Source organism: Oncorhynchus clarkii, chromosome 15 (assembly GCF_045791955.1).
Source record: "Oncorhynchus clarkii lewisi isolate Uvic-CL-2024 chromosome 15, UVic_Ocla_1.0, whole genome shotgun sequence".
NCBI classification, from domain to species: domain Eukaryota; kingdom Metazoa; phylum Chordata; class Actinopteri; order Salmoniformes; family Salmonidae; genus Oncorhynchus; species Oncorhynchus clarkii.
The window spans coordinates 27,322,597-27,349,132 of NC_092161.1; the positions used below are offsets into that span (position 1 = coordinate 27,322,597).

At 42.0% G+C, this 26,536-nt stretch overlaps 1 protein-coding gene across 1 annotated transcript in view; it reads left to right on the plus strand.

Annotated features, from left to right (window-relative positions):
- LOC139366759 (cadherin-7-like) overlaps positions 1–26,536 on the plus strand; it is a 115,729-nt gene that overhangs the window by 71,399 nt on the left and 17,794 nt on the right. The window contains exons 6-9 of the mRNA XM_071104461.1: positions 617–801; positions 1,448–1,701; positions 2,905–3,041; positions 9,731–9,852. Coding sequence (XP_070960562.1) covers positions 617–801; positions 1,448–1,701; positions 2,905–3,041; positions 9,731–9,852 — 698 coding nt within the window. The remainder of the gene's footprint in view (positions 1–616; positions 802–1,447; positions 1,702–2,904; positions 3,042–9,730; positions 9,853–26,536) is intronic.

Below are 26,536 nucleotides of genomic sequence, written 5' to 3' on the forward strand. Positions count from 1 at the left end.
ACAATGTCAAGCAGATTAGCATTTGGAGCGCGATGTCGGGAACCACTGGGGTGAGAAACACGGAAAGATCTGGTAATGAGCTCCGTCATGGTGATTGGGGAGATTATGATTATTTATATGATTCCCTCCTTTTTTTCTTATGAGTGCTTTATGTCAGGGAGGTGCAGACAAAGACACCGGGAGCACAATGGAAGAGTTTGCTTGTAATAGAATCTTCCAGTGAACATTTCATCCCAACGAAGCATATTCCGCAGGTTCTCCCATTCACTTTGGTCAAGAGATATTCTGTTTCATGTAGAGTGGGGTGGTCAGAATACGTAATACGTTTTCATATGAATACAAACAACTCCATTGTTATAAAAATGTTAAGGTTCAATAAAAAATATATTTGCCCTCTCCATCATAAATGTCTTGAATGTAAAACTAGTCATTTAATATATTATTGTCACTATTTCCTCATATATTTGGATAAAACTCATCCTGGACCATTACTTTGTAGTGCGACCACTCATTGTGAGAGAGGGAACTGAAAGGCAGCTGTAGTGCACTATGAATCTGAGCGGCTAAGGAGTAAGAAAACCACCTCATCTCTAACTACTACTTCTCTTTCCTCCAGAGAACTATCAGTACATGGTGCTGGAGTCCTTGCCCGTGGCGTCCGTGGTGGCCAGGGTCAAGGCTCTGGACAATGACATAGGCCCCAATGCAGAGATGGAGTATAGGATCATGGAGGACGGACCTGGGGTGTTCAACATCACTACAGACGAGGACACGCAAGAGGGCGTCATCATCCTTCAAAAGGTACACATGCTGTATCCTTATAGGCTGTGGCCCCAAGCCAGCTTTGTCACAGGGTCCAATCTGATCTTTTGTTTGTTTTCGCCGTCACCGATCATAGACGAGTGCCACAGAGTGGAAAGTCATGCAGACAATAAACACAGACAATAAATGTGTCACATCAATGGCCCTCCTATATTATAGGGCTACAACTGTGCACCCAATAAGCCAAACAGATGACAACATATCTTCTAAACACTATTATTTAGAAATGCCTTTCACTGTGATGTGTTGTGCCTTTTCTCACAATCAATAGTTTGCTTTCACACTACACAGTAAGTCAATATAAAACGTCTGGATGAAAAATATATTTGTGATAGAGAGTCTGATTATGTGCAAGATTGCATAGGGTCGTTGGACTCTAGCGCCAGCATTTCTTCAATCTACTGGTGTAGCGCAAGGCCATGTTGCCATGAGCGATGCACATACAAATATCTTTATGGCTTTGCCCTCACTCACCATTTACAGAAAATGTGGCCAGTGCAGTGTGCTTAGAATCCAGCCAATTAGGATGGGCTCCACCTTGACCGGAAGGTTACTGTCAATTTCTTTTTTAAGAAATGTGAAAATGCTTTTAATTTCAATTTTTGTTACTTTATGTTTGTCTCAGCCTTTAGACTTTGAGACCAAGAACAGCTTTAACCTGCGAATCGAAGCCACCAATCGGAATATCGACCCTGCGTTTGTGCACCTGGGTTCGTTCAGCGACACCACGTCGGTCAAGGTGACGGTGGAGGACGTGAACGAGCCGCCTGTGTTCTCCACACAGCTTAGCAAGATGGTGGTCTCCGAGGACGCCAGAGTGGGCATCTCCATCGGGAGGGTCTCCGCTCACGACCCTGACTCCTCCAACAGTGCCATCAGGTAGAACCCAGCTCTCCAGTTATTATATGCCATTACAGGCAGTTCCTCTGTTGTCCCAGCCATTTTCTCAAGTGGCCCCTGTTTCTTAAAATAACTTCGCCCCATGCAACAGAGTGGCGAATTCAAGCCACATAACCCATTTCTTTCAGCATGTTGCCACAGCAGGTTGACAGGAGGACCAAACACCTTTTGAGCAGTACTGTAAATACATGTTCACGTTCCACTGCCTCAATATCACCTCACTGACAGAGTTCTAAACTCCCTCTGTGACTGTGCGACATGCACTACAGCCAGATGTCGTGGGTTCGAGGGACTGCAACATTTGTAAAAGTGAAATGCCATCTAAAATGAGCAAAGGGCATTCCCCCAGGAGGGTCAACAGTTTGTACCAGCTCCATTGCATTTATAAGACAACACAGCCACTCAGAAAGGCAATCTGCCCCATGTCACTCATGAGACTCCCTCTCATTACGCATTAATTGAAAATAAAAGTGTTGTGTGGTAGTGTTCATGCTCGGGGCGTTAGGATTGTTAGTAATCTTAATCAGAAAATCTAATTACACTGCCATTGTGGGTGTAAATTGCCTCTTTTTGCTGCTGTGGAGGCTTTCAGCGTCTGCAATAATATGGCCCTACCTCTGTTGAAATTAGAATTATTGTGGAACTAATGCAGCCACAAGAGTCAAATTACATTGAATAATACCCTTTGGATACCAGCTAATTGAAGTTGTCTTTTTTTCCAGAAATATAAGCTGCTGTATAGAAATTGATAGTGTTTGTTCTGTGTTCAGCATTAATGTATTGCTGTCCAATTTCACATTTCTACCTTAAAAACTTTGATTGACAGCAGTTCTCGTCAAAATCTAAAGGTTGCAGAAACCTCTCATTTATAGTTCAACATCATGATCGTTTAATCTAGCGTTAAAAATTGATGAGAAAATGGCAAAATTGCACTTGTTGACACAGCTCAATAATGTTCTATGCCAATGTACTGAAACCAGAAGCACTTTAAAATGGTTAATTTGACAACTTTGGAAGGTGGAAAGTTCTTATTCCTTCAGAAATGTTTAAAGAGAGAAATTATTACATGTAAAATCCTTAGAAATTTCTTCAAAAGGAAAATACCTCATCATAGCTACGTGTCTGACTGTGTGTCTGTCATTCTGCCTGTCTGCCTGCCTGCCTCTGTCTGTCTGTCTCCAGGTACTCCATAGACAGAAACACAGACCTGGAGCGTTTCTTCAACGTGGATGCTCTGAGTGGGGTCATAAGCACAGCCAAACCCCTGGATCGAGAGGTCAACTCTGTCCACAACCTCACTATCCTTGCCATGGAAAGCCGTAAGTACATGTGCGCGCACACACACACACACACACACACACACACACACACACACACACACACACACACGTCTGCCAGTCTGACTAGTTTGTTTTATGAAGGCCCTGCATAAAGTATTGTTGTCCTTTCTATCTTGTCATGTAGCCAACCCTCCCCCATATTCCACACCCCACAATGCCACTGCTTCGTCATGACTGCATTAACGTGACAAAGCGTGTGGGACGCGGCGGGGTTGTCAAGGGAATCTTAATTCTGACGTAAGGTGGGCGCTTTCGACCTCCGGGTCTCTGTGAGTCGCGGCGTGTGAGTGGCAAGCTGCTAACTAAGGGCAGGCGCAGGTGAATTATGCTCATGTGATGTGGGGGAGAAGAGGAGAGAAAAGAGAGGTGCCGGAGTGCCTTTGAGACGTCCTTCCATGGCTTTAAGGACAAAGAGGCCCTCGCATTCCCCCCCTTACGTGTCTTTTTGTTGAGCAAAACTTTTTGTGGAAGGTACTACGCAGTGCACAGACTCCATCGGGCGCTCAATGTCGTCAAGATACTGTACGTCAAGTTTCCTGGTAGGCCTATTTGGTGGGGAAACTGTGACGCCAGCTCTTTAGCCTATTGCCTGTTTCTGTTTGAGTCTTTTATTAATGCCCCAGGGCAGTGATTGGGGACACTGCCCTGTGTAGGGTGCCGTCTTTCGGATGGGACGTTAAACGGGTGTCCTGACTCTCTAAGGTCATTAAAGATCCCATGGCACTTATCGTAAGAGTAGGGGTGTTAACCCCGGTGTCCTGGCTAAATTCCCAGTCTGGCCCTCAAACCATCATGGTCACCTAATAATACCCAGTTTACAATTGGCTCATTCATCCCCCTCCTCTCCCCTGTAACTATTTCCCAGGTCGTTGCTGTAAATGAGAACGTATTCTCAGTCAACTTACCTTGTAAAATAACGGATAAATAAAATTAAATTAAAGAGTGTGAAACAATGTTGTATCTGTTTGCTGCTTTTCATTAATTTATGCATAGTTGTTCTTTATATGGCCTTACAAAACAGTTTTACTATGGCCAGAATATTATCTATAGGCAATTGCATATTGCATTTTTATCAGTTATAAAAATAGAAAAAAACTGATCTGGTAAAATGCAGACATTTGGACGTTTCAATTAAAAAAATACTTTTTCCCCTGATTATAGAAACTGAAACATTGTGATTTTAGAGACACAAAGTAACAGCCTATGATTAAAGGGTTAGTCTATACTGGGCTCTCACCATCATCATCATTATTCACATCATTCCAGTTCAATCATGTCACAATTATCAGATTTGGTATTGACATGAGTGAGCAGGCTTTCCGAGTGAGTAGACACATGGGCAGGCCTACCAACGGAAAACGTCTGAAAACAAAAATGATTATGATATTTGGACCACAGAAATCCCATGTTGATATAAAGTGTCTGCCTTTTTTGCCTACATTTATATAGAACAACATCACAAAGTCTTTTTCATTTTTGTCTCAATATGATGCAGAAAATGTTGGTTATTTCAAAAGAACTGAATATAATATTTTGAATTGACTGTTTATAGGCTATTATAGTACAGATCTATCCAAGGTTCAACTTTAAGACAAGGGCATCTTGAAAACAATCTGTATTTGTCCATTTCTCCCATAGTTACTATTTTCAATAAAGCAATTATATACAGTGTATTCATGACAGATTCACAAGACTATAATATTTAAATCATACATGGCCTTTAAGTACATTTAAATCATTTTCACCTCTTTTTTTTTATTTTTTATTTTAATTTTACCCCTTTTTCTCCCCAATTTCGTGGTATCCAATAGTAGTTACTATCTTGTCTCATCGCTACAACTCCCGTACGGGCTCGGGAGAGACGAAGGTTGAAAGTCATGCGTCCTCCAATACACAACCCAACCAAGCCGCACTGCTTCTTAACACAGTGCGCATCCAACCCAGAAGCCAGCCGCACCAATGTGTCGGAGGAAACACCGTGCACCTGGCAACCTTGGTTAGCGCGCACTGCGCCCGGCCCACCACAGGAGTCGCTGGTGCGCGATGAGACAAGGACATCCCTACTGCCCCTCCCTAACCCGGACGACGCTAGGCCAATTGTGCGTCGCCCCACGGACCTCCCGGTTGCGGCCGGTTTACGACAGAGTCTGGGCGCGAACCCAGAGTCTCTGATGGCACAGCTCCCTCAAAGTCCACAAAATGAAGGTGCTGATAGTGGACTTCAGGAGACAGCAGGAGGAAGCATGCATCCATGCACACCGACGGGACCGCAGTGTAGAAGGTGAAAAGCTTCAAGTTTCTCGAAGTGCACATCACTGACAACCTGAAATGGTCCACAAAGACTATTCAACCTCAGAAGGCTGAAGAAATTCAGCTTGATCCCTAAGACCTCTAAGACCTCCCAAGTGGCGCAGCGGTCTAAGGCACTGCATCTCCATGCTAGATGCGTCACTAGAGACCCTGGTTAGATTCCAGGCTGAATCACAACCGGCCATGATTGGGAGCCCCATAGGACGATCCAGCGTCATCCAAGTTAGTGTTTTCCTGGCAGAGGCCATCATTGTAAATAAGAATGTGTTCTTAACTGGCTTGCCTAGTTAAATCAAGGTTAAATAAATAAAAATAAAAGACCCTCACAATCTTCTACCGTTGCACCATTGAGAGCATCCTACTGAGCTGTATCACCGCCTGGTTCGGGAACTGCACTGGTCGAAACCGCAGGGCTCTCCAGAGGATAGTGTGGTCAGTCCAACGCATCACTGGGGGCACACCGCCTGCCCTGCAGGACATCTACAGCACCCAGTGTCACAGGAAGGACAAGAAGATCATCAAGGACTTCAGCAACCCGAACCACGGCCTGTTCACCCCGCTACCATCTAGAAGGTGGAGACAGTTCAGGTGTATCAAATTTGGGACCGAAAAACAGCTCCACGCCATCAGACTATTAAATAGTCACCACTAGCTGGCCTCTGCTCAGTACCCTGCCCTCAACTTTAGTCGTTGTTACTAGCCGGCAAACACACTGTACTCAACCCTGCACCTTAGAGAGTCATTGAACACTGGTCACTTTAATAATGTTTACATACTGCTTTACCAACTTCATATGTATTTACTGAATTCTAGTCAAGGCTCATCCTATACTTTATAACTACTGCTGTTCACACGTTGTATATTCATATACTGTCCATTATGTCTATAAACACCATCAAGTACAGTTGAAGTCGGAAGTTTACATACACCTTTGCCAAATACATTTAAACTCAGTTTTTCACACCTCCTGACATATAATCCTAGTAAAGATTCCCTGTCTTAGGTCAGTTAGGATCACCACTTTATTTTAAGAATGTGAAATGTCAGAATAATAGGAGCGAGAATGATTTATTTCAGCTTTTATTTCTTTCATCACATTCCCAGTGGGTCAGAAGTTTACATACACTCAAATAATATTTGGTAGCATCGCCTTTAAATTGTTTAACTTGGGTCAAATGTTTCGGGTAGCCTTCCACAAGCTTCCCACAATAAGTTGGGTGAATTTTGGCCCATTCCTCCTGACAGAGCTGGTGTAACTGAGTCAGATTTGTAGGCCTTCTTGCTCACACACACTTTTTCAGTTCTGCCCACAAATGTTCTATAGGATTGAGGTCAGGGCTTTGTGATGGTCCCTCCAATACCTTAACTTTGTTGTCCTTAAGCCATTTTGCCACAACTTTGGAAGTATGCTTGGGGTCAATGTTCATTTGGAAGACCCATTTGTGACCAAGCTTTAACTTCCTTGCTGATGTCTTGAGATGTTGCTTCAATATATCCACATAATTTTCCTCCCTCATGATGCCATCAATTTTGTGAAGTGCGCACCTGCAGCAAAGCACCCCCATAACATGATGCTGCCACCCCGTGCTTTATGGTTGGGATGGTGTTCTTCTGCTTTTTCCTCCAAACATAACAATGGTCATTATGGCCAAACAGTTCTATTTTTGTTTCATCAGACCAAAGGACATTTCTCCAAAAAGTACGATTTTGTCCCGATGTGCAGTTGCAAACCGTTGTCTGGCTTTTTTTATGGCGGTTTTGGAGCAGTGGCTTTTTCCTTGCTGAGCGGCCTTTCAGGTTATGTCGATATAGGACCTGTTTTACTGTGGATATAGATACTTTTGTACCTGTTTCCTCCAGCATCTTCACAAGGACCTTTGCTGTTGTTCTGGGATTGATTTGCAGTTTTCGCACCAAAATATGTTAATCTCTAGGAGACAGAAGGCGTCTCCTTCCTGAGCGGTATGACGGCTGCGTGGTCCCATGGTGTTTATTATACTTGTGTACTATTGTTTGTACAGATGGATGTGGTATCTTCAGGCATTTGGAAATTGCTCCCAAGGATGAACCAATTTTTTTTCTGAGGTCTTGGCTGATTTCTTTTGATTTTCCCATGATGTCAAGCAAAGAGGCACTGAGTTTGAAGGTAGACCTTGAAATACATCCACAGGTACACCTCTAATTTACTAAAATAATGTCAATTAGCCTATCAGAAGCTTCTAAAGAAATGCCAACATTTTCTGGAATTTTCCAAGTTGTATAAAGGCACAGTCAACTTAGTGTATGTAAACTTCTGAGCCACTGGAATTGTGATACAGTGAAATAATCTGTCTCTAAACAATTGTCGGAAAAATGACTTGTGTCATGCACGAAGTAGATGTCCTAACCGACATTTCAAAACTATGGTTTGTTCACAAGAAATGTGTGGAGTGGTTGAAAAACGAGTTTTAATGACTCCAACCTAAGTGTATGTAAACTTCTGACTTCAACTGTACATATATAGCACAAGTCAAAAGTTTGGACACACATACTCATTCAAGGCTTTTCCTTTATTTGTACTATTTTCTACATTGTAGAATAATACTGAAGACATCACAACTATGAAATAACACATATGGAATCATGTAGTAACCAAAAACGTGAGGATCTGAGGCCCATGCCAAATCTTTTCAGCCTCTTAAGGGGGAAGAGGTGTTGTCTTGCCCTCTTCACAACTGCGTTGGTGTGTGTGGATCATGATAGATCCTTAGTGATGTGGACACAGAAAACTTGAAGCTCTCGACCCGCTCAACTACAGCTCTGTCGATGTGAATGGGTGTGTACCCTCCATTTCCTGTAGTCCACGATTTGCTCCTTTGTCTTGCTGACATTGAGAAAGAGATTGTTCTGACACCCCACTGACAGGTCTCTCTGACCTCCTCCCTATAGGCTGTCTCATCATTGTCGGTGATCAGGCCTACTACCGTCACCAATGATGGTGTTGAAGTCGCTTGCAACCATGCAGTGGTGGGTGAACAGAGAGTACAGGAGGGGAGTAAGCACGCACCCCTGAGGGGCTTTCTTGTTGATGGTCAATTTGGCAGATGTGTTGTTACTTACCCTCATCACCTATGTTGAACGCTGAGCTGTAGTCATTGAACAGCAATCTCACATGGGTGATCCTTTTTTCCAGAGGGGAAAGGGCAGTATGGAGTGCAATAGAGATTGCACCATCAGTGGGTCTGCTGGGGCGATATGCGAATCAGTCTTCTCCTCGATGCACAAATAGTCACGAAACCAAACATGGGAATCACCATCCCTCAAGTAAATGCCTTGTTATTCAACCATAAATATAGGCCTAAGACGAATGTTCAAATAATACTTCTTCCTCTTGTATCGATATAGTAACACATAGGGAGTAAACATCTTTAATAATAACTGTACTAAATGTCATAACAGCCCTTCACTGAGGAGTCGTTGGCCTCTGACACAGTCAGACTTCTATTCTCTTCACAGCGGAAAGTGGCAGCTGTAGAATCAGGCGTCCAAACAGTCTCTCTCAGAGCCCAGGACGCCTTTTTACACTATTTATAGTAAATGGGCTTTTTGTGACAAAAGTTGGCAGAGGAGCACTTCTTCTAGCTAAGGGATCTTGTTCATTTGAGACGTGGTCGGTCAGCGCTCACATTTCATCCGCACTCTGACTCTGCTCCGAACATGCCAATGACAACAAATCTGTGCCCCGGGGTACCACACGTCCTTTTCACTACTGTCAAATCAGCCGCTCCCGAATGTCAGCCAGCGCGCCATCTCTCCTGTCAGCGTGGCTGCTGACGCCAGGCTAAATCATCGTCCATCCAGGCTCTCAGGAGCCAGCCGTTTATATTCAATGCCACATTGGTGTCAGAGAGGGGAGCCAGTGGTGGAGCCTGTGGTGCCGGATGCTCTGTACTACAACTACACAGTCACCTGCATCTGAAATGGCATCCTATTCGCTATATACTGCAGTGGTTTCAGCAGAGCTGGGTTCTATATAGTGCACTATATAGGGTATAGGATGCCATTTTTTTTTAGCATCCCTAGCCTTTACCACCACAGCTTTAACTCCACTCCAATCATAATCAGCTGCTTGATCATGTTGGCTGATCCCCATCAGAGCAACTAAGGATGCCAGTTCATAGAGAAAGCCTTGTATAGAACGGGCACTTTTGGCCACAATTTGCTCATTTTGCTCGACCTTTGTGATTCATTAAAAAGACATGTGAAAGCTCGATAGTAGGGAAAGTGGAGGAGAGTGACAAAGTTAAGACAGTGTAAAATATTGAAAGTTATAGCTGGAGTCAACTGTGATATAAACTATTTTTCTCTCTGTCTTTCAGATGACCCAACCCAGGTTGGAAAAGGTTTTGCTGTCATTACGGTGCTGGACATCAATGACAACCCTCCGGTATTTGCCATTGAGTATGAGACCCTCTTGTGTGAGAATGCCGCTCCTGGACAGGTGAGAAACTGAAGATACTGTACGTTTTCTGATGGGGAAGGAAATTATATACATTGCTTATATACTTTTAAAATGTCAGATATTTAATAATTTAGTGTGTTCCTCACACACTGTTTGATTCCCATTGGTTGGCATCATGCGGCCTTTGGAAACCAATGTTCCCAATAAAACTTGAATCGGTCCCAGACTGTATGGATCATCCCCTTTCAAAGCTTGAGGTAATTTCAGGGAGACACTTTTAGATCAAATTGCAGGTATTGTTGGTGTTTGTATCCTTAATTAGCAATGTTACAGTCATTTCTGCTGCTGCTGCCAGCTGAATTAATGACAGTGTTTGAATTTCCCGTGGCTCTACAATGATATCATAGAGTAACATGATATTTCATGCTGGGGTGGAGTGGGTGTCTGCCCGGGTCTGATTCCTCATTCGGAGTGTGTGTGAGTGTGTGTGTGCGTGCGTGTGCATGTGTGTGTGTATAATTAGAGGATCAGTGTGGCGGGCACTGGAGCGGAAAATGCATCACAACATTATGCAAATGAAACAGGGGAAGGCTGGAATTTAGTTTCAGAAAGGCGTGTCAGGCGCTTTAGCCGTGCAATACATTCTCTCTGTGTTTAGCATTTGGCCTCATTGTCGCCAAATGACTGCTGCAATGGCAATTCGTCTACTCCTGGCATTTGGAAAACACAATCAGAGGGGGGAAAAGGCAAGCATGTAGAACTGAATAAGTACGATTGATCAAAATGATGCATTGATTTGGGAATGGCTATTAGGCCTGTTTAAATATGTTATTTACATTCCCCTTGATCACAGTGGGGTGTACAAGAATAACAAAATGATTTGATTTGGAAAATGAAAGCAGTTTTATGTAGCCTACACATTCGTCTTGTAACCACAGTATGATATAAATCTGTTCTGCCATGGGAGCCAGTTAAACTCTTTGGTTTGGGGAAAATTTGCCTTCAAGTCTGTAGGATCGTTAAAAGGCTATTGGTAGTTTGGTAGTTCCTTTGACGCAAAACTGAATGAACTGCTTAACCAGATCCACAGACTTCTGTTGCCCGTCTCTCCCATCAAGTAGATTGTTTGGTCGATTAAGAGTTTCAATGTGTTGACATTTCTTGTTCTCACATATTTAATGGTCTCACTCCACAAATGAGTGAAATTATAATTTTCGTGATTGAAAATATTACATTATTGTGTTGAGATGTTGGACCATATTGTATAGCATGCCATCTCCTGTCCATGCCCTTTGAATAGCATTATTTTTAGGACACTTTGCTTTTTCTCTTTCAATAAAAAGCTCTCTGCTGCACTTTAAGCTAGCCTATACATCACATGCATTTGTCCTTGTCACACCATGATACATGAGGAAATTGCTTTACCTTTACGTGCCATCACCTTCCTTACCTTGTTCTCATACACTACAGTTGTGTGTCAGAGGCAGCCCAGGGTCTGACTCAGAGTAGGAGTGCTGATCTAGGATCGTGTCTCCCCTGTCTGTGTAACCTTATTCATTACGATCTAAAAGGCTAAACTGATCCTAGAGGAGCAGTGCTTGAATTGTTTTCTTTCAAATCCTTGATTGAGCTTGCCTGGCAAAATCAGACTAATTGAATACTCCCAAATCTTCAAACCACCAGTCTCTCTGGCTCTCCAGGCAGGATCAATCAAACACTTAAAATATTTAAAAGTAAACACTATTTGAACACAGGTCTGGTCAACGCACTGGTCTAATTATTATGTCTTCCCTCATACCTGTAAAAGTGCCAGGCCAATGTGTCATGGTTGACCTGTTTAACCATATGTACCACACATGTTTTCTTTAGACAGAACTCGTTCAACAGCACCACTTTTTTCCCTTTTTTTTGAAGAGAATGGTGCTGGAAGCGATGGCATCCGTTATACGTGCTCCAAACCAACTGTGCTATTTTGTTAATTTTTTCAGGTTGTTTGTAACTTGTTTTTTAAAACTTATTTTGTACATAATGTTGCTGCTACCATCACTTATGGTATCACTCACTTCTGGACATCAGAACAGCGATAATTCACCTCGAACTGGACGGAGATTTTTTCTTTAATGAGTCTGACATGATGGATATACTGCTTTCTTGGAAAAGGGCCCAAATCCCCGCAATATGCACGAAGAAAAGACGGAGAAAAAGGGGGCGGAGGTCGGGCTGCCTTCTGAGAATTGATAGGCGAGTGAGTAAACCCCCTCTACCATCAGTCCTATTAGCCAACGTGCAATCATTGGATAATAAAATGAATGAGCTCCAATCAAGGATATCCTACCAACGGGACATTAAAAACTGCAGTATCTTATGTTTCACTGAGTTGTGGCTAAACAACGACATGGATAACATACAGCAGGCAGGGTTTTTGGCGCATCTTCAAGATAGAACAGCTGCCTCCGGTCATACAAGGGATGGCGGTCTGAGTCTATTTATAAATAACAGCTGGTGCACAAAATCTAATATTAAGGAAGTCTCTATATTTTGCTCGCCTGAGGTAGCGTATCTCATGATAAGCTGTAGACCACACTATTTACCAATAAAGTTTTCATTTATAATTTTTGTAGCTGTCTATTTATCACCACAAACCGATGCTGGCACTTAGACAGCACTCATCAAGCTGTATCGGGTCATAAGCAAACAGGAAAATCCAGAGGCGGCGCTGCTAGTGGCCGGGGACTTTCATGCAGGGAAACTTTAATCCATTTACCTAATTTCTACCAGCATGTTATATGTGCAACCAGAGGAGAAAAAAGCACTAGACCGCCTTTACTCCACACACAGAGACATGTACAAAGCTCTCCCTCGCACTCCATGTGGCAAATCTGACCACAACTCTATCCTCCTGATTCCTGCTTACAGGCAAAAACTAAAGCAGAAAGTACCAGTGACTTGCTCAATACGGAAGTGGTCAGAGGACGCAGATGCTAAGCTACAGGACTGTTTTGCTAGCACCTATTTGAGAATGCTATTAATTGACTACAGCTTGGCATTCAAGACCATAGTGCCCTCATAGCTCATCACTAAGGGAAGGACCCTTGGACTAAACACCTCCGACTGCAACTGGATCCTGGACTTCCTGACTGGCTGCCCCCAGGAGGTAAGGGTAGGTAACAACACATCTGCCACACTGATCCTCAGCACAGGGGCCCCTCGGGAGTGTATGCTCAGTCCCCTCCTGTACTCTGCATGGCCAAGCACAACTCCAACACCATCACTAAGTTTGCCGATGACACAACTGATCACCAACAACAGTGAGACAGCCTATAGGGAAGAGGTCAGAGACCTGGCAGTGTGGTGGCAGGATAACAATTTCTCCTTCAATGTGATCAAGACAAAGGAGATGATTGTGGACTACAGAATATGATTGTGGACTGAGCACACACCCATTCTCATGGATTGGGATGTGTGGAGCAGGTTGAGTGTCCACATCACCAACAAACTATCATGGTCCAAACAAACCAAGACAGTTGTGAAGAGGGCATGACAATGACTATTCCCCCTCAGGAGACTGAAAAGATTTGACATGGATCCTCAGATCCTCAAAAAGTTATCCAGCTGCATCATCGAGAGCATCCTGACTGGTGGCATCACTGCCTGGTATGGCAACTGCTCGGCCTACGACCACAAGGCACTACAGAAGGTAGTGCGTACAGCCCAGTACATCATTGGGGCCAATCTTCCTGCCATCCATGACCTCTATACCAGTCGGTGTCAGAGGAAGGCACTAAAGATTGCCAAGGACTGCAGCCACCCTAGTCATAGACTGTTCACTCTAATGTCTACCTACACCTGTTGTATTCGGTGCATGTGACAAATCAAATTTGATTTGATTTTTGAGTTTCTACACTGATGAGGTTAAAAAGAACCCAGCGCTGGTTAAATAGTGGACAGGACACACACATTGGGTTTCACCTAGCCTCGTCACAAACCCGGCTTCTCTAAAACAGGAAACCTGGGGAAGTTCCATAGCAGAAATTAGCTAAAGAGGGGTCGGAAACCTGGTGTAAATCAGTGACGCCTAGCAACACGACAAATCTTGCTTGGCGGGAGCTCCAAAGGTGCTCACCAGATTAGTGCAGTAGGAGCATCTGTCAACAAAACAAGCATGAGTGACAAAACATTTTAGAATGTTTGCAGCATGCTGGTTTTCCCAGCATTTCTCTTTTATTTCGAGGTGAGCTAAAGTTCCAGGAAGAGGGTAGAAATGGTCTACAATGCTGGCCAAATCAATATTTTTAATTCTGATGTTTCTAATGTGATAATTGTCTGTAAAGGCTAGCATGAGGGGAAAGAAGTAACTAGCCACAATGAGGTTTGTTTTTTAGAAAAGTCAGCTAACCTTGTCAGCTAATTACTGTAGGTATAACTAACTAGCTAGCTACTCGCTAGTTAAAATTCTCTGAAGATTATAAAGCCTACTAAATGTTAAGAAAAAATGCATATTTAGTGACCTAAAAGCTTAGCTGTGTTAGCTTATCCAAGGTCAGTGATACATACAGCAACCATGCTGTCAGGGACCAACTGCAATCATGTTGCAAGCAACATTGATAAAATGAATGAAATAAAATAAAATGAACCTCATACAATGTTACCTGTAATGCTCATCTTCCGTAACCTAATAGTCATCTCCTTATTGTCATACAGTACTGAACCCCCTCCCCTCTTTATTGCAGGATTGTGATGGATGATTAATCTGCATTGACACTAGTTCATTTTAAATAATAGTTTACCAATTAAAATAAGTATAAAAACTTCACTTCAAAGAATCAACAATTCATCACTTCAAAATGTACAAATAGCTAATATGGAAAGATTAGACATCTTAATCTAAACAACAGTAGATAATTGAGTAGTAACAAGTAAGCTAATATTACTGAAGCATGATTTCAGGTGAGAAGAAAGAAACGACATACCAGTGGTGGCGAACATTGCTCCACTGATCCCTGATCTACTGGGTGAGCAGACTTATTTTATTCCAGCTCAGCAATAGCACACTTGATTATCAACTCATTAGATTTGCTAAGTTGAGTCAGGAGTGTTATTTCTGGGCTGAAACAGAACCCTGCACACCCAGCAAACCTCCAGTAGGGTTGGCCTGCTCCAATTGTAGTAGGGTTATACATTGTGTGTGATCTTTAACTGTATTTTTGTATACTTTTGATAACATAAGTAGGTCATGACATACTGTATAACCCATGGCATATAGGATATACCCTTAGTCTCTTGGGACATGCAAACAGGCTTTCACAGCTTAACATATCTGAGGACAAAAAAACTTTACAAACAAACAGGCTTCATTATACTCAAATTTGACAGCACTGAAAAATATGTTGCTATTATCTCTCTGTCCTCAAACTCCTCCCCTCTAGGGACTTGAACTGGATAATCTTTTCATAATGTCCTCCCACGAAATGACCTGCCCTATCCAGTATCCAGTAGCCTACACTGTCCATTTACTGGCAGCTGGAACTGAAATGTCAACCTATTCAATGGCTGTTATCTACAAATGTATTTGGAGACTGAGTTTTAATTTACAATGATTTGATTAAGATAGGTGGCTAATAGAAAGTTAGCTAGCTGATGATATTTAATTGACTTTGCTAAACAGTATGTAAAGTTAGCTAGCTAGCAGCTCTGTTTGCCTACAAAGTGGCCTACTGTAGCCAGCTAGCTAGCTAATAATACTGTTACGCTTGTCGTCGGATGATAAATGACCGGACCAAGGTGCAGCGTGGTAGGCGTACATTCTCTCTTTATTTGAAAACGTAACACCGTGAAAAAACAATGAACACAAACCGAACGTAAAGCTAGTCGTGCAATAAAGCAACAAACAAAGACAGGATCCCACAAAATCCAAAATAGACAGAAAAGCTGCCTCCGATTGGGAATCAAACACACCAACATAGAAACAGAAAACCTAGAATGCCAACCCTAATCACACCCTGACCTAACCAAATAGAGAAATAAAAAGGCTCTCTAAGATCAGGGCGTGACAAATACATTGTTTTTTACCATTAAAAAAAGTATTTACTTAAATGAATAAGTTCTCACACTGCCTGTTTTTGGGGTCCTTACAGAAACAAAGTAATGGGCATTTTTCATGATATTTTCGGTGGTAGCAAAGCGCAGCCAGCAGCCATGTGGACGAATAGAGACACGTAATAAAGTCTGTCAACAGAGCAGTTAAGAACATGTTGACTTTACCAGCGTAATCCACTTCCAATTTCAATAAATATAAATCACAGACTGATGGCTACACTTGATTACTTGAAAACTAGCACTTGAAACTAGCATAGGCAACGACTACCCGGATTGACAACTGTGTCACACATAACACACAGCACCCCTTCTACGGCTGTGTTGGGGGATGGTTCTTGAAATGTAACATACTGTAGTATAGTATTCTACAATATATTAAAACATTTTATAGTAAGCACAACAGGATCGAGGGATACTACAGTGTGTAGTATAATATTCTATGGTATAAGTTTACTACATAATTCTATTGTAAGTACTGTAGTATTCTGTAGTAAAATGTAGTAGTTTTTCATGTGGGTATGCCCCTACTAAGCCACGCCTCCAGTCTTACCATCTGACCTGGTGGACCCTAGCTCAATAACTCAGCATCAACAACAAAACTTAAAGAAAACAATGGGTTGTTTGTGACCCAACTGGCTAGGTCAAAATAACCCCATGTGTGTTATGTCCAATATTTACCAAAATTGGGTTGTTTTTAACCCATCATTTTATAGAATGCACTGCCTGTGGCATTATGCAAATATAAAAACATATATAGATATAATAAAAAATATATATAAAAAGAAGGGGGAAAAGTTTACATTTGAGCTGGATAAAAACCCTATTTGAACAACAAGGAGCCATCAAGCTGTCTGTTTAATATCAGGATGGGTGGACATGTTAGCCTTGCAGCTGTACAATGCAAAGCAGAGCCTCCCTATCTTTTTAATTAACATGTATCTCTCTATACGTCCACCCTCGGGAATGGAACAGCAGAGAGCACACAAACAAACTCCTATAGACTCTATCTGCACATGGGCAGCCGCCTTCCCACTTCCCAACAAGCTTAGTTAAAACCTACAGCTGCCCACTGGAGAACTTCTCCCCCATTGGCCTGTAAGATTAAAACATAATGTTTGCCGTTCGGCTCAGGCTGTGTGGCTCTGTAGCACAGATTAGCCGGGAGCGCGGTGGTTGGAATAACCTGCCATCATTCAGGCCTAATTAGGGGCCGTCTCGTGGCACTGGCTCTCTCCAGAGACGCTACTTGTTACGGATCATCGGTGTGTCTGTCTTCTGCCATAATATTAATTTATATTACAACGGAGAGGAGGGGGGGGAAGAGGGAGAGAGCAGAGGTCACACGCTTACAATCATTTCCATCAGTGTAGCTATTACATAAATGAGTGGGCTTTCTTGGCATTCTGCTGCCCCAATCTGCCACCCTGTGCCCCACCCCACCCATCCCCTCTCACCCAACACACACAGATAGACCCTGTCCCATAAAGTGCCCCCTTACTCTGTTTTGTTTGTTTTTGTTTTCCATTGGGCTCCTCTATTGATTGAAGAAGGAAAACTAACAGAAGTTAATCATAGCTACCAAAGTGAGGTTGATATATTTTCTTCATTATTTAAATCTGTTGTAAATATTTGTTCTATTAAAATAATGTGTTTTCACGTATGGTACTTCTTCTTCCTGTTCCAATTAAGATTCATTATAGGTGTTTCTTGAAGATGATAGTCAGAAACAAAACATTTAATTGAAGGGGGAGTTGGAAAAACAATGTCATGGGACATGTGTCAGGAGAGAGAAAAAGAGGGACAGTTCAGTTGGATCTGTAAAAAGGGTGTAACACGATTCAAAATAGTGTATATGGTGACCCTCAACAGCATCTTAGCTCAGGTATTCAGTGTTCTCAGACAGACAGGTAGCCTTAGGTACACAGAGTCTCTCTCTTTTTTAAAACACCTTCCTATAACCTCTCACAGAGACCCGGGTCTCTTTTTCAAATGATCCCCGCAATATACAGTACCAGTCAACAGCTTGGACACACCTACTCATGCAAGGGCTTTTCTTTATTTTAACTATTTGCTACATTGTAAAATAATAGTGAAGACATCAGAACTATGAAAAAACGGTAACCAAAAAAGTGTTCAAAAATGCAAATATATTTTATATTTAATATTCTTCAAAGTAACCACCCTTTGCCTTGATGACAGTCTTCCTTTCCTGTGCCGGTCCTCATGAGGAGTTTCATCATAGCGCTTGATGGCTGTTGCGACTCCACTTGAAAACATTTCAAAGTTCTTGAAATGTTTCGGATTGACTCACCTTCATGTCTTAAAGTAATAATGGACTGTCGTTTCTCTTTGCTTATTTGAGCTGTTCTGGCCATAATATGGACTTGGTATTTTACCAAAAATATCTATATTCTGTATACCACCCCTACCCTGTCACAACACAACTGATTGGCTCAAACACATTAAGAAGGAAATCAATTCGACGAATTAACTTTTAACAAGGCACACCTGTTAATTGAAATGCATTCCAGGTGACTACCTCATGAAGCTGGTTGAGAGAATGCCAAGAGTGTACAAAGCTGTCATCAAGGCAAAGGGTGGCTACTTTGTTTCAATTAATTTGTTTAACACTTTTTTGGTTACTACATGATTCCATATGTGTTTTTTCATCGTTTTGATGTCTTCACTATTATTCTACAATGTAGAAAATAGTCAAAAAATTAAGAAAAAGCCTTGAATGAGTAGGTGCATTCAAACGTTTCACTGGTTCTGTACAGAAATACACATTTTTTAGCAGGTCACAAATTAAGATCTTATAATAGTGGACTAAATGTTTAGACTTCAGGCTGTGGACAGAACACACGTTGGGTTATTTGTTGCCCACCAGTTGGGTCTCTTAAAGGCTCTGCATGGTCAATCTGTAGTCAGCAGTGGCATTAAAGCATTTACTGCGATAAGGTCTCCACAGAAGTCAGAGCATTTATACTTCTAGCGCTTTGTGGAGCAGAGCTGTTGTGAAAGAAGTTGTCAAGGAAGTGAGTTTGTGTTAATACAGTACCTCCTGACCCACCTACCGTCAACCAATCATGTCAATGCGGAGCTATACGGAGCTATACGGATCCCTCTGGTTTTGTTTAAAAATTTGGGTGCACAGTGATTGCGTCACACCCTCAATGCGGGGTCTCCAACCAAATTTACGGCTCAAGCATAAATCGGCTTTTAGTTGGTTCATTGAACTATGATCCATCGGGTCAGATCAGAAGACTGGAGGACATGGCTTAGTAGGGGTGTGGATTTTCGATTGTTCTGTTTGGCCACCCATGAGAGTAAATGTCATTCCGGTTCATCTGTTCTGTTGTGTTGTCAACACGTGTTAAGGTTGAGCACTGAGACTACATTAGTTTATTGGGGTTTACACAAGTGATAACTATCCCAAAATTGGGAGACGCATTTGCACATAAGGAAGTCATACTCTTGTGTAAACCTCATTAAAGCTAAAAAAGTTTCAGTGCTCAAATTTAACATGTGGAAATTTAACGACTGGAAAGACGTACTCTCATGGGTTGCCAAAAATAACTATCTAAAAGCAACGCCACTACTAAGCCACGCCTCCAGTCTTCTCATCTGATCTGGTGGATCATAGCTCAATAACCCAGCATCAATAACCCAATTTAAAGAAAACTATGGGTTGTTTGTGACCCAACTGGCTGGGTTCAAATAACATGTGTTCTGTCCAATATTTACCCAAATATAAATACTATAGTATTCACCGTAGTGTTTTTGCAGACCTGATCTGCAAAAACACTACGGTGAATACTGCAGTATTTACTATAGTGTTCTACAGTATATTACAACATGTTATAGTAAGTACTACACGATCAAGGGATACTACAGTGTGTAGTATAATATTCTATGGTATACTAAAGTTTACTACATAATTCTATAGTAAGTACTGTGGGTACACTGGAGTTCAATCCATATCTGCTTAGTCTATGTCTCTTGGCTGGACGAGACTATTTTGACACACAACAGTCCTGGAGTTGAGCTGGCTGACTTATATAAATGAACAGAGATTGAAACAATGGTATTTGTTGACCATTGTGAGTATTGATTACAATCAAACTCCAGAGTATGTCTGAATTAGGGCCTCAGTGGGGGTATTAGCGGTGGGTGGATGTTTAGGAAGCGTGGGGGGCGTGAGGTCTTGTCGATTTGGGGGAAATTATGTTATGTTTGATGCTGGCGCTCCGATGCGTGTGTCGAAATCGCTAAGCAGTTTACTTCGATGCTTGTATCACTTTATCATTTATTATCCGAAGATTTGTTTCATCGAAAAACCACCTGATTAGTTTGATAGAAGACAAAAAAGGCTTTTCAACACAATTGGCAAAAAACAACAACTCTATGCTACAAGAGGCTTCAATCCCCGTCACTAATTCGGGGCAAGCTGTATGTGCCGTGTGTCACTGATGTGGGTGTTGTTTTCGGTGTTGATGCCGCGGTGGGGGCAGGAGTGAAACTGCGAGAAGCAAGGGGTGTGAAAACCATGGACCCTGCCCCCTCCCAGTGTCAACACCACCCCATGATGACATCCAGCCATCTACCCCCCCCCCCCCCCCCATCTCCCGTAGCCATGGTAACAGTCTGTGTATATTTGAACTCTGGATTCAACTTTCAATACCACCCGTTATCTTGTGTGGAAAAAGATCCTCATCATCTGTACATGGACAGCCTGACTGATGTAAATGATAAACTTGGGCCAATCAAATTAATGAGCCGGATTGTCTGTCCATGCTGACGTGTTGAGTGCTGCAAACGTGTAATTTCACCTATGCATGATGAAACCTTTGACAGTGTTCGTTATGCCCGCTCTAGAGACAAGTGATGATAATTCAATCACGACTAGAGTTAGGTGTCAAGTTGCTGTACGGCCGTTATAAAGAGAGGCAGCAATCACGGTTGTTGTCGCAGTCAAAAAAACAAATGGTAAGATATAAAATCGAGATCTCGTTCTCCAGCCCTGTCTAAACCCAGACACTTTGAAAGTGATCATTTGTAAGGTTTTCTTTTGCCTTATCTTGATTTAGCTCAGACAAGTTAGGAGGCCATCTAACTTTATAGAGGGGCAATTTATCTGTAATTTATCTCTAATCAGGTTGTGGAGGAGTAGGATCAGGCAAGGACGGAGGTGTGTGTGTGCACGTTACTTTGAATGAGCAAACATTCCCTGCCTTCCTCTGTGTTTATCCGGTGCCGACGTAAAGGCACAAATCAAGACATGGTGGCCGTTTTATGTCTATTTGATCTGAGACCCAGCCGTGTGTAAACTCAAAATCCCTCTACTTCTGTGATTTATTTGACTCCTCAGTCTTGCCTCTGACAGGCACCGTTCAACTGTTAATGTCTCTCTGTGTGAATTTATGTCTACATCCGTGTCTTTTCCCTTCCGTCTCCTACTCGAACCATTAGAGGATTGGCCGCCGAAGAGCTTACGAAATGGTTTGCATCACCGCCTTGCTAATGAAAGGCATTATACGTGTACCTTCCCTCTCACTGCAAGTCATGAATTAAATTGATACCTTCCTCAAGATGAGTTTATTGCAATATGCAAAGAACATCAAATAGGTCCCATATCCTTCATTATTAGGGGTTAAGGCAAGCCACATATGTAGAGGGATGTCTGTATTTGTATTGAAATGTGTATTTCACTGCACATGCATGTTATATGAAATAATAAATATATATTGCACCATGTGAAGAAATGATGTATTTCATGTTGCGCAGATGTGCATACAGTGCTTCCATGTTCAGGCTATAATGTCATGTATTGTAGCAGTAGCTCACTGTATCTACCATGATACACACGTCTAAACCAATGAGCGAATTTGAGATTTCTGCCAATAGATCACTTTTTTTTGGTCTAATTTTAATCTCAGCACCAGGGAGTAGTGCACATGCAATATTCATGAAATCACATATGATGATAAAATCTCCCTGGGTCTGTCTGTCCTAATTGGCAGGGTGTCTTTCTCCACCTCCTCTAGTTTCTAATACCTGACAGCTTGTAGCTACAAGCATTTAATCAAAGATGACAACTGATAATCCATGTCTCAGCCATGGGGATCGTTGGCTGCCTTTGTGTTACGTTGTGTTTCTGTCTGAGGTTACTTTAAATGTATTCCTCAATATGGTGGGTAGTAAGTGATAATTTAGCATGAAGTGTTTTTAACCTTTTACCGAAGTGGGCTAAATCAGGGTCACACAGAGTGTTTTTGGTAGTCTTAAGGGCTTAAAGAAAACGACACCTGTACCATGTCAAATATTGAGTTTAAATGTGTACCATTTTGAGTTTGCATCCCGATATTACACTTCATATACATCACAGAAGACTGAAATATAACAAAACTGTTTGACATAGAAACACCGGATTTCGGCATTTAAAAATAAGGTATGTTTATTTTATTACAAAATTCTGAAAAATATGAATAACATTTCACCCATGAGGCCAGTTGAGGGTGATTTGGTCATTTGACTGCAGGAAAGGGGTATATACTATGAACTTCTTTGCTTGGATGAAATCCATGATTTTAGGGGATGTCGTTAGGTTGAGGTTCTTATTGTGGATGACTTCATTGGAAGCAGTGGAGACAAAACACTATGCTGGACTGTAGACGTAGGAATGGCGGCGTACTGTATATCACTCACTATGATGGCCCTTGTATTTGTATTTATTATGGATCCCCACTCTTCCTGGGGTCCAGCGAAATTAAGGTAGTTTATACAATTTTAAAACATTACAATACATTCACAGATTTCACAACACACTGTGTGCCCTCAGGCCCCTACTCCACCACTACCACATACTGTATCTACTATACTAAATCCATGTGTATGTATGTTATTGTGTGTGTGTGTGTGTGTGTGTGTGTGTGTGTGTGTGTGTGTGTGTGTGTGTGTGTGTGTGTGTGTGTGTGTGTGTGTGTGTGTGTGTGTGTGTGTGTGTGCCAATGTTTGTGTTGCTTCACATTCCCCGCCGTTCTATAAGGTGTTTTTTATCTGTTTTTTTATCTAATTTTACTGCTTCCTTCAGTTACTTGATGTGGAATAGAGTTCCATGTAGTCATTGCTCTTTGTAGTACTGTGTGCCTCCCATAGTCTGTTCTGGCCTTGGGGACTGTGAAGAGACCTCTTGTGGCATGTCTTGTGGGGTATGCATGGGTGTCCGAGCTGTGTGCCAGTAGCTTGTCGAGACAGTTTGATGCATTCAACTTGTCAATACCTCTCATAAATGAAAGTAGTGAGGAAGTCAATCTCTCCTCCACTTTCAGCCAGGAGAGATTGCCTTGCATATTAATAAAATTATCTCTCTGTATACATCGAAGGGCCAGCCGTGCCGCGCTGTTCTGAGCCAATTGCAATTGCAAGTCCTTTTTTGTGGCACCTGACCACACGACTGAACAGTAGACAAGATGCAACAAAACTAGGGCCTGTAGGACCTGCCTTGTTGATAGTGTTGTTAAGAAGGCAGAGCATCGCTTTATTATAGACAGACTTCTTCCCATCTTAGCTACTACTGCATCAATATGTTTTGACCATGACAGTTTACAATCTAGTGTTGCTCCAAGCAGTTTAGTAATCTCAACTTTCTCAATTTCCACATTATTTAGTACAATATTTAGTTGAGGTTTAGGGTTTAGTGAGTGTTTTGTTCCAAATACAATGCTTTTAGTTTTAGAAATAATTAGGGCTAACTTATTCCTTGCCACCCGCTCTGAAACTAACTGCAGCACTTTGTTGAGTGTTTCAGTCATTTCAGTCGCTGTAGTAACAGACATGGGCGTTGAGTCATCCACGTACATAGAAACTCTGGCTTTACTCAAAGTCAGTGGCATGTCGTTAGTAAAAAAAAAAAAGCAAGGGGCCTAATCAGCTACCCTGGGGAATTCCTAATTCTAACTGGATTATATTTGATAGGCTTCCATTAAAGAACACCCTGTGTTCTGTTAAAGAAGTAACTCTTTTTTTTACCCCTTTTTTCTCCCCAATTTCATGGTGTCCAATTGTTGTAATAGCTACTATCTTGTCTCATCGCTACAACTCCCGTACGGGCTCGGGAGAGATGAAGGTTGAAAGTCATGCGTCATCCGATACACAACCCAACCCAACCGATACACAACCCAACCTAGCCGCACTAGGTTCTTAACACAGCGTGCATCCAACCCGGAAGCCAGCCGCACCAATGTGTCGGAGGAAACACCGTGCAACCTTGGTTAGCGTGCACTGCGCCCAGCCCACCACAGGAGTCGCTGGTGCACGATGAGACAAGGACATCCCTACCGACCAAGCCGGACGACACTAGGCCCCATGCATTGCCCCATGGACCTCCCGGTCACGGCCGGTTACGACAGAGCCTGGGCACGAACCCAGAGTCTCTGATGGCACAGCTGGTGCTGCAGTACAGCGCCCTTAACCACTGCGCCACCAGGGAGGTAACTCTTTATCCACATTATAGCAGGTGGTGTAAAGCCATAACAGATACTTTTTTTCCAGCAGCGGACTATGATCAATGATGTCAAAAGCTGCACTGGAGTCTAACAAGACAACCCCCAAAATAATTTTATCATAAATTTCTCTCAGCCAATCATCAGTCATTTGTGTATGTGCTGTGCTTGTTGAGTGTCAATTTGTTTACTGTAAATTAGCATTGTATCTGGACAGAAGTTTACTAAGGGTTGGTAACAGGCTGGTTGGTCGGCTATTTGAGAAGGTAAAGGGGGCTTTACTCTTCTTAAGTAGCGGAATGACTTTAGCTTCCCTCCAGGCCCGAGGGCACACGCTCTCTAGTAGGTTTAAATTGAAGATGTGGCAAATAGGAGTGGCAAAATCGTCTGCTATTATCCTCAGTAATTGTCCATCTAGATTGTCAGACCCTGGTGTCTTGTCATTGTTGATAGACAACAATATTTTTTTTCACCTCTTCCGTATATTATATTTGTCTGCATAGGTTCTAAGCATACCTACCTGTTCAAATGTAATTTTAATGAGGGTGTCATTCTGACTGTTGTAAATCACACATCTCAATATACTGCACTACATTCAAATTACAACACAGTCAGGGTCATAGCTACATGTGAGGGCACAGAGGTCCGGACCTCTGTAATTTTTTTGCATTCAAAAAAATCTACAAAAACTCAGGAACTCAACTAACTGTTGAGTTAGAATAGTAGAATACATAAGGTGTAATTTCAAAACTTGGTTGTGCATCAGCAGTTTTCCCCTTGTTATGTGTCTCACTGACAGGCACTCACTTAGCAGTCGATTAACATTTTAGATTGGTAAATGAGTCTACTTAGTCTAGCCAGCTATCTAAACTTTTTAGTAATCATGACTGAATTACCGACCAGACACGCAGGGCAAGTGTTCAGGGGCCCTGTCCTCCAGGGGGGGGGGGGGGGGGGGGGGGCATTGATTTAGTTAATCACTATATTTTTTTTTCAAAAAAAGTATTTTTTATTATTTTTTAAAATACAATTACACATACAAAACCATTTTAAAAAGGGAATGAGTATCAGTGTTATGTGGAAACAAGTAAGTGTTTGTGTGTTCACAAAAATAACAAACAAATCATAAGCGACCAACTGTACAAAAACGAATAGAAAGTGAATAAAAGAGAGAATTACAGACTAGGACAAAGACAGTTTTAGTCCTGTTAATAACCCCCCCCCCCCCCCCCATGTTATTTTTAAGATATTTTTTTTATAAAGGTTTTTTTTAAAGATAATTGCTTAGCTCTTAATGCCAAGTAGTAGATCTTGTCCAATAGACAAATTAATTGAACCGAAAGGTTAGAGTTGATTTCAGGTTAATTGCTATACATTTTCTTGTTAGTCACTCTCACTCAGATATCATATTAACATGGCATAAGTCATGGCAAATTGTGTAGAAATGCAGAAAACTTGCTTTTAAAACGGCAAAAAAATCTCTCCCCATCCCATGGCATAATGTGTAGAATTTCAGGAAAGTAGCTATAAAACACAGTACATGGGATTCTAACACATATCATACATACAGGCACATTTCATGGCATCATAATTAATAAAAACAACATGATATTATCCTAAGGTGCCAGATTACATTTAAACTAGTGATGCACCGATATTACATTTTTGGCCGATACCGATAACCAATATTGAACATTTTAGCGGCCTTTTAAGCATTCTAGTACAGTTAAATAGTTGACACACACACATGGATGCAGCGGTCTAAGGCACGGCATCTCAGTGCAAGAGGCATCACTACAGCCCCTGGTTTGAATCCAGGCTGTATCACATCCGGCTGTGATTGGGAGCTCCATACAGTGGTGCAGAATTGGCCCAGCGTCATCCAGGTTTAGGGTAGGCCGTCATTGTAAATAAGAATTTGTTCTTAACTTACTTGCCTAGATAACTAAAGGTTACACATATACACACACCACACTGATCAAAAAGTTATTTTGTTGGCATTTACGTATGTCCCCATTATCAGTATCAGTGCTTGCTGTTTGGGGTTTTAGGCTGGGTTTCTGTACAGCACTTTGTGACATCAGCTGATGTAAGAAGGGCTTTATAAATACATTTGATTGATTTGA